This window comes from Tenrec ecaudatus, chromosome 18 (assembly GCF_050624435.1).
Source record: "Tenrec ecaudatus isolate mTenEca1 chromosome 18, mTenEca1.hap1, whole genome shotgun sequence".
NCBI classification, from domain to species: Eukaryota; Metazoa; Chordata; class Mammalia; order Afrosoricida; family Tenrecidae; genus Tenrec; species Tenrec ecaudatus.
In genome coordinates, this window is record NC_134547.1 from 4099672 (window position 1) to 4107856 (window position 8185).

Genomic DNA, 8185 nt, shown 5'->3' on the forward strand with positions numbered 1-8185 from the left:
CTGACAGGTAGATAAAGGGGTGTGGATTTCATTCAGACACATGGCTACCTCATATGTTACGGGGTAAAACTGCTGCTCCAAAAGGACTTCTTGGCTGTAATATTCATGGCAGCACATGGCCAACCGATGGGTTCAGACTACCAGCCTTTTGATTAATAATAATTGGCTGCTAACTACAAAGTCAGCACTTCAAACCCACCAAGTGCTCCGTAACAGAAAATTGAGGCTCTCTGCTCCCAGATTTACAATTTACAGCCACAGAACCTCCCAGGAGCGCCTCAGGGGCAGGGCAGGCCATTGGACTGGAAGTCAGGGACTGTCATCCGAATTCTGGCATTTGGGGGCACGGTTCCACGATCCTGAAGGTTGGACAAAGGCAGCAGTACCATAGGGCACAGCCCCCCTTCTTGCAAGTTCAACCAAACCCGAAGCCAGAGAGGCGGGCATGTATTTTTCTCTAAAATGAATGGAACTGATGGTGAAGAAGCGGACAAACTTCATACTGATATTGAGTCCAGGCGGCGTCCCCATTTGAGCCGATTCTTCAGGCCCGCTGCCCTCACTCCTAGACCCCAGGAGGAATCAGCCCAGAGGCAGCAGCGCTGCATTGAGACCCCGAGATGCTTAAACTCTTCCCTGAAGAATGCTGTGCCCTCTGACTTAGACCTCACCAAAGCAGCAGTTTGGGCATCCTCAATGCACTCAAACGACGTGCCTTTTCTGTGTTCTTTTAGTTTCAGAAATAAAAAGAAGTTTAAGGGGCCAGATCGGGGTTGCAGGCTGGATAGGAAAATCCATCGAGAGGACCCCTTGGGAATCCTCAACAGTCACCTCCCCCTTCTGAGCTGACCTTCCACCATGAAGAGAACTGGCCAGCAGATCCTCCCACAAGCGACTGTTTTGATTGGACCTCTTTTTGAAGGCACTTTTGTGAGACTAAGACTAGTGTATTGCTGAGAGAACTTGTCTGCAGCCATTCGGTGACCCGTTTTGGGGGAAACCCTATGTACAACAGAGTGAGACACTGCCTCGTCCTGGGCTCGCCTCCTGATCATGTTTGAGGCCATTGTTGCAGCTATGTGGCAATCCATCTGCCGAGGGTCTTCCTCTTCTTCACTGACCCTTTGCTCTACCAAGCACGATGTCCTTGTCCAGGGGCTGAGTTGAAGTCTTAGAAGGGTTTAAATCGTAAGACATGAAAAAATGATTTGTAAATTATCAGGGGTTCATCAGGGAGGGAGGGGAAAATGAGGAGCTGATACCAAGGGCTCGAGTAGAAAAAAATGCTTTGAAAATGATGGCAACAAGTGTACACATGTGCTTGACACAGTGGATGCATGTATGGATTGTGATGAGCTGTACGAGCCCCCAATGAAATGATTTAAAAGAAAGCTCACAGGAGCAGCTGAACTCTTCTAAGTCACTGTGAAGCAGAACTGTCTTAATAGCAGTAAGTAAGCTTGCACCTTTTTTTGTTTAGAAGGAAGAGGGAAGGGGGATCTTTGCTTAGGGATTCTGAGTTTCTATTTGGGTGATGGACCAAGGCCAAGGGGTCTTGTGGCTGAGGACTAGACAAAGGTGTATGTGTAGGCTTGCCTGAGAAGCAGCTATCAGAGAACTGCATCCTAAGCATTTTGACTCCTGAATTGTAACCTGTTAAGTTAGGGTACTTCTACTAAGCCCAGAATCATGAAAATGATCTGTGTGTGGCTATAGCAGTGAATTACTGGACCCAGCAGAAATAGTGTGCTGTGGGTAGGATGGCTAGTGTCAGAACTGGCAAGAAGGTTGGAGTGGAGGCGTGCACAACCTCCGCTTCATAGGAATCGGCCTTTGACTGATGTTGACTTTGTTTCTCCTTCATGGCAATCCCGTGTACAATGGGATTGGACCATTACAATCCGTAGACTTGGCTGATTTTCCAGAATTAGACCTCCGAGGCCTTTCTTCCTAGTCTGGAAGTTCTACTGGCAACCCTTTAGCATCCCCAGGAGCACGCAGGTCTCCACTGACAGACGGGTGGTGTCTGCCTTTCAGATGCGCTGGCCTGGGATTGAACCAGCGTCTCCTGCACAGAAGGCGAGAATTTCCCCCCTGAAAAACACCCCTGCCTTCTTCTCAGGGTTGCCCAAGAATTCAAGCCAGGCTTGCCATTTACACGGTAAGTTTATTGAGACTTCCCAGGAGCTGGGCCCTGTGGAGAGAGTCCCGGAGCACGAGGAGCGGCCAGCGGACGAGACCAGCCGCTGGAAAAAGGTCCCTACAGAAAGAACACTTGCAGAGAGTGCTCTGAGACAGGGAGGGACATCGGGGTAGTGCTTAGAGAACTGGAGTCCCAAATCTAACCGGGGAGCGAGGTAGGAGGGTGCTCTAGCTGGCCACACTCAGCGACTTCCCGGCAACCTCTTGCTGCAGGCAGAGCTGATGGCCCTCAGCTCACTGCAGGCTGGCCCACTGCAGGGAGGTGTACACCACCTTCCCGTCGGGCTGCGGGGAACACAGCAGCAGGGTCTTTCTGACACTGGTTCCGAGGCGGCCGGCTGAGACCAGGTCCTGGAGTGGGATGGAGTCCCCAGCCGCCCAGCACTGCGCGATGTAGTGGGCGTGGAAGCGGAGCGGATCACCTAGGTGAGAGACAGACAGGCTCACAGCTAAAGGATTGTCGATGTAGCCACCAGCTGTAGACTGGAAAGCGTCTGGGGAATGACTGTCGCACGTGGTGCCATCAGGAGGGACCGGTCAGTCCCTGGTGAGAGGTGAGTGGACACAGTGGCAGCATGGACAGTGGTGAGGATTCTGCAAAGGTTCTAGATGAGTGGGACCGACTTGGTGGTACTGAACAGCAGCATCCAGCTTTTCAAACCGATCCTGTGGAGCCCAGGAACTCCCCCCCAAGGCATCTGTCTCCTCTGTGGTTTTTTGCTGCCAGGTCAGGTCTGTTCTGCTGGGTAGGTCTGTTCCCAGGACTTTCCTCTGGGTGGCTGTGGGAAACACACCAGGTTGTCCCCCCTCCCCCATAATATATGCCAAATCTAAGGTGCCCTTTGCAAACAATGTCTATACACTTGGAGCTCAACTGCTTAAAGGTTATCTGCTTGAAGGCTGTCAGCCATGAAGGCCATCAGGCCCTAGAGTCTGTCCCACCCTAAGTAAAGCCCACTCCCTTCTGATTAGAATGGGTGGTTCAAAGTCAAGCCAACTCAGGGAGGACCAAGGTTAGGTCTTGACTCTAGAGCCAGCCCATCTTGTCACTTGTATGCCCCCTGGTGCCTCCCCTTCCTATGGCATGTACACCCCTAGCTCGTCCCCCTCCTGTCGCACGTGTGCCTATGGTACGAGCCCTTCCTGTTTTGATGTAATTAGGGGGACTTGCACATCCCCTGACTGGAAATACCTTCGCTCTCTCTGCAGGGATCTGGCTACTGAGATCATGGCCTTCCTGGAGGTTGAGTGCTAGCAGGCGTTATCTTGTCTGATATCTCTAATTTTACCCCTCGATTACACAATCGCCCCTTGGACCCGTTCGATTGTGGGGGCTGGTACCCCACAGTATACCCACAGGGCAGCCAGGCAGGTCCATCCCCGAAGCTATCCTATAGGACAGAGAATTGTCCCCTAGGGTTTCCAAGGCTGTCATCTTAGTGGAAGCCAAGTCTTATTTTTCAAAGGCGATCAAAAGTGGCCGCATTTGTTGCTGTCCTCGCCCATGAACCCGGAGCGCAAACTCAGTCCACATCACGAGGAGCTCTGAGCACGGGCAGGGGCCCATCTAATGAGAACGACCCTACCGGACTCCAAAAGGAACACGTGCCAGGGGATGGAGCAGTCCACAGATGGGGCACTCAGCCCACAGATTTTCTGAACAGGGCCGGAGGGGACACACTCTTATCTGGTGGCCCACGCACGTTGCACAGGCAGGCCAGGCCGGCCTCGGCGAGATCGTGGGCTGCCGGCCACGGCAAGAAAGACGCTACTGGGGGACGTTTCGGGTCCCTAGTGCACAGGCGCACTATGCTGACGAGACAGAGGTCAGTGATACGTGATTAGCGGCATGACGGGAAGCTTTGAAAGGCCCGTGACAGTGACCCAAGTGTGACAGGAAGGTGCTTATAACGCGTGAGTTCACCACCAGAAAAAAAAATTATTTTAAAAGTGGAAGACTCCTTGTCATCAGGGCGATTCGGACTCACAGCAGGGACCCTAGAGGACCCTGGAGAGGTCATCTGCCCCACCGGGTTTCCAAGACGACAAACTTTGTGTAAACAGACTTGTTACATTTTTTTTTCTTCTGGAAAGTGGCACATGGATTCAAACCACTTCCCTGGCGAGCACCTTCGCCACACTGCCATCAGGACAGGACACCCCTGCAAAATGACCCAACTGCTTCCTGGTAAGCTTGGGCTGCCAAGTGGTTCCAGCCCCTTTGGGGGTGATGTGGGGGCGGGGGGGGGGGTTGGTTATTCACAGGCTAAGAAAAGATGAGGCAAAAAGACAATGAGATCTAAAACGCGTGTGGGATTGAGAAGGATCCAGGAGCATGAGGGGGCAGGTCCCTGTGGAGTTACATAATCTCCTGTCAATTTGCAAAGGGGTGGAGTCTAGCCTGTCAATCAGGTCGCAGCTTGATGACCTCATTTAGGAGACCCAAACTGAGATAAATAGTTCACTAGAGGCTAGATACATGCTCACTCCCTGCAAGACATTCCTGTTGACAAGACACATGGATCTACGCTGATAGAGCCAGAGCCCTGGAGCTGGAGGAGCCACTTGGAGACTCCTGCCAGCGCTGAGATGCTTCAGCCACCACTAGATCCACGAGACTTTCCACCCACTGGCCTGTGAATCTCCTGCACTCAGGTCATTGTGTTGTCTGAGTCTGAAGAGGAATTTATAGACTCGTATCCCACATATGGGCTTATAGGGCTTATGGACTTGATCTGGACTGGGCTGTTTTCTCAATATACAATTACTCTTTGATATAAAGCTCTTTCCTATACATGTCTCCCTGAATTTGTTTCTCTAGTCTACCCAGACTAACGCAGTCCCCAACCCAAACTCACCAGGATAGACCAGGAAGTCGCCCCCAAACTTGCCAGCAGCGCTGAGGAAGAAGCCTCGCTCCCACAGGTCTCTGTAGACACTGTAGCGCAACTCGTGGGCAGGGCGGCCCGCGTGGGGCCAGTCTTTGGACTGGACACGCCAGTCCAGGGGCCGAGCTTTGGCAGGTCGAGGCCGGGCCGTGGCCAGCTGGATGAGCAGAGCTGACCTGGGCAGGGAGGTGGGCCCGTCGGAAGGCCCTGGTTGGGAAGATGAGGGGCCTGGGTTTGATGGAGAGAAGGGAGAGCCTGGTGACTCCAAGGGGCCAGGTCTTCTGACCCCTTGGAGGACCAGGCCATAGATTGCGCAGTGAGATTCCCACAAGGCCTCTCTTGGCCCCCTGTCCACTGGTCCTTGGTCTCCACTCACCCTCACCTGCTGCCGCCGCCTCCTCCCTGGCTGGTTGGCTGGCCCTGGCCTCACTCTCCCCTGCAGTGGGGCTCCCCACGGCTGCTGGATCCTGTTCTAGCTTCTGCTTCTTGGCCGCTTGGCCTTCTGTGATCTTCTCCAGGAGCTCCTGACGGCGGGCCTCCCGGGCCTCAGCTGCCAAGGCGCTCTGATCCCGGAGATCCTGCTCCTGCTGCTGCTTGAAGGAAGCCAGCGCCTGAAGACGAGAATTCAGATGCAAGCCCTGGGCTCCTGCGGGACCTCCCGTTCCCACAGGCCCTCAGGAGCTGGGCGTTCTGATTCCTGACCCCTCCTACTACAAGAACCGTGAGTCTGGCCAGGCCTCAACCCCTACCCCAACAGTAATCTACAATCCCACCACAGGAACCACGGCCCAGGTTCCCAGCCCACCACCCCACTTCTCAGGAACCGTAACACTGAGCTTCCAGTGCCCTCTTCCAAAACGAATTGAGAATCCGGGGTTCCCCAGCCTCCCTACTACAGCGACCCTGAGTTTGGGACTCCCAGTTTCTTCTGTCTCAGGGACCGAGTCCCACACAGCTAAGCCCTCCTCCCATCAAAGGGACCTCGAGCACAGGAGCAGGAACCCCGAGACTGGGGCTCCCAGGTTCTCCTTACCTCCAGGACCCCGACTCCGCGATTCCCACCCCTCCCACTGCAGGGGCCCCGGAGTCCAGAGCTCTCTCCCATTGGAGACCTCAAAATCGCGATTCCCAGCCCCCTCTCACAGTAAGGACCCCACACCCGCTCCCTTACCAGGCTGTGGTTGCGGGGATCCGGGTGCGGCACGCTGACCAGGGTCACGGCGCCGATCTCGGCCAGCAGCCGCGCCTCCTCAGGCATCAGCAGGAGCGGGAGGCCCAGGCGCGAGTTCTGGCGTGGTCCGCGGGGCAGGGCGCCCACCGCGCGACCCCCCACGCCCAGGCGCTCCCGCAGCGCCTGCACTGCCTCGGCCCCCCACACCAGGGAACGGCCATTCGCCACCTCCACCACCAGCATCCTCCTGCGGAGCAAAGAGGTCACCAAGCCGCTCGAGGATCCCACCGGCCTCCCCTCGCCGAAGTCTCCCAAGCCGGCGGAGCCCCGCCCCTGGGCCTCGGGGGCGGAGCCTCGCTTGCAGCCGGGGGCCACCTGTTGAGGCGGAGGACCAGGCCCCGCCCCTAATGCCTTCGGGCGTACTCGGAGGAGTTCCGGTCCTAGGAGGCGGAGGCCCCGCCCCCCAGATGCTTTCGGGTCACCTCGCCAAACTTCAGGCAGTTCAGCAACCGAGTCCCCGTAACCAGCCAACACCTTCGAGGCATCTTCCCCGGAGAGGCTAAGAGACCCCATGGTCTTGGGCCATCCTGCAAAGCTTCGGGCTCTTAGAGACGGAAACCTCCACGCCTTCACCCGCGAAACGCCTTTGGGCCATCTCTCCAAACTTCCGCCGGGCGATGCCAGAGGAGTTCGGGTGGCGGAGACCCAGGCCCCATACCTCCGGAGGCTCCAAGCGGGATCCCTTGAGACTCAGCACTCCCCGGCCTTTTCCTACACTGATGCACAGTTCCGCCAACCTGAGCCACACCCCCTTTCCCAAAGCAGACGAACCCCACTGGCGAGGGCCCTCCTGAGGTCAAGGTCCCGGCACACTCCGAAAGCCAGCCCTTCCCAGCACCGAATGTCCCAAGGTCTCCGTCCCCTCCCCACCATCAGAATAACCAGCTGTCAGCAAGAGGAGGATCCCAAGTGTATCAGAGAACTGCGCTCCGTGGGATTTGCAGTGGCGTTTTTTAAGAAACACATTGCCAGGTCTTTCTGCCGCGGCACGGCTGGGAGGACTCGAACCTCGAACTTATTGGGGTGCTCGGCGCATTCTGAAGTTCACCACCTGGGAACGCTGAGCCGCACCTTCTCGGGGAGGCTCAGCACTTAGCTCCGCCCCTGGCCCAACGTTCCCAGTACGGCTCGCGCCGCGTGGAGTCCCGCCCCCACGCGAAAGCGAACCATTGGTTCGCTCGAGGCGTCGCGCAATCGAAAGCCCCGCCCCCTTCCGAAAGTTAGCGGTTTGCGCGTTCCCGGTGGTAGACCAGACGCCACAGCCCCGCCCCCTCCGAACGGAAGCGCCTCACGTTCGGGCGTTCTCGGCTCCAGAGCCCCGCCCTCGCCGGACGCGAGCGGTTCCGCGTTCCGGAACTCGCAGCTCCACTGAATTCCCAATACCGCCGTCCACGGAACGCTAGGGGTTCGGCGTTCGGGAGTCTTCGGCTTCCGTCCGTCCCACACCCTAAAGCTCCGCCCCCTCGGGTCGGAAACGCTCCCCTAGTTCGGCCATTTCCGCCCAACAGCGAAACTATAGAGTCGGAGGCCCGGTCTCCCGCGCGCGCCATTAGCTCTCTGGTCGAACGTGCTCACCCGACTTGAGAGAGCTCAGTGCGCGTGGTTTCCCTTCAGAATGCCTCAGCCTGTCACTTCTAAGCACCTACACGCAGCTCAGGCGACACCACTCGACGTAGCGTGCCACCCGCGGCTTTCTCCACCCGGACCATGTCGACACCGCCCCCCCACAGACACACACAGACGTCAATGGCGTCGCGCAGCCACCTCAGCGAAGCTACAAGTCTGGCGTCGGCTCCCAAAAGGCGAGCCCCTAAAACCTCCACAAAGCCCACCTAGGCCCCGCCCACTCGTAAGCCCCGCCCAC

At 56.7% G+C, this 8185-nt stretch overlaps 1 protein-coding gene across 7 annotated transcripts; it reads right to left on the reverse strand.

The window, feature by feature from the left end:
• Positions 1-2147: 2147 nt before the first annotated feature.
• Positions 2148-8132, reverse strand: TSEN34 (tRNA splicing endonuclease subunit 34). 7 transcript variants are annotated; one of them, XM_075537199.1, is made up of 5 exons: positions 7897-8132; positions 6262-6508; positions 5467-5701; positions 5061-5318; positions 2148-2624 (listed from the first exon to the last, which is right to left on the reverse strand). In XM_075537199.1, exons 2-5 carry the CDS (start codon positions 6502-6504, stop codon positions 2437-2439), a joined length of 924 nt encoding a protein of 307 aa, XP_075393314.1. In that variant the 5' UTR covers positions 6505-6508; positions 7897-8132; the 3' UTR covers positions 2148-2436. The 7 variants fall into 7 exon arrangements, with proteins under 7 accessions (XP_075393314.1, XP_075393316.1, XP_075393315.1 ...); XM_075537201.1 differs by lacking the exon at positions 7897-8132 and adding an exon at positions 7614-7736; XM_075537200.1 differs by lacking the exon at positions 7897-8132 and adding an exon at positions 7330-7471.
• Between the last annotated feature and the right edge of the window lie 53 nt (positions 8133-8185).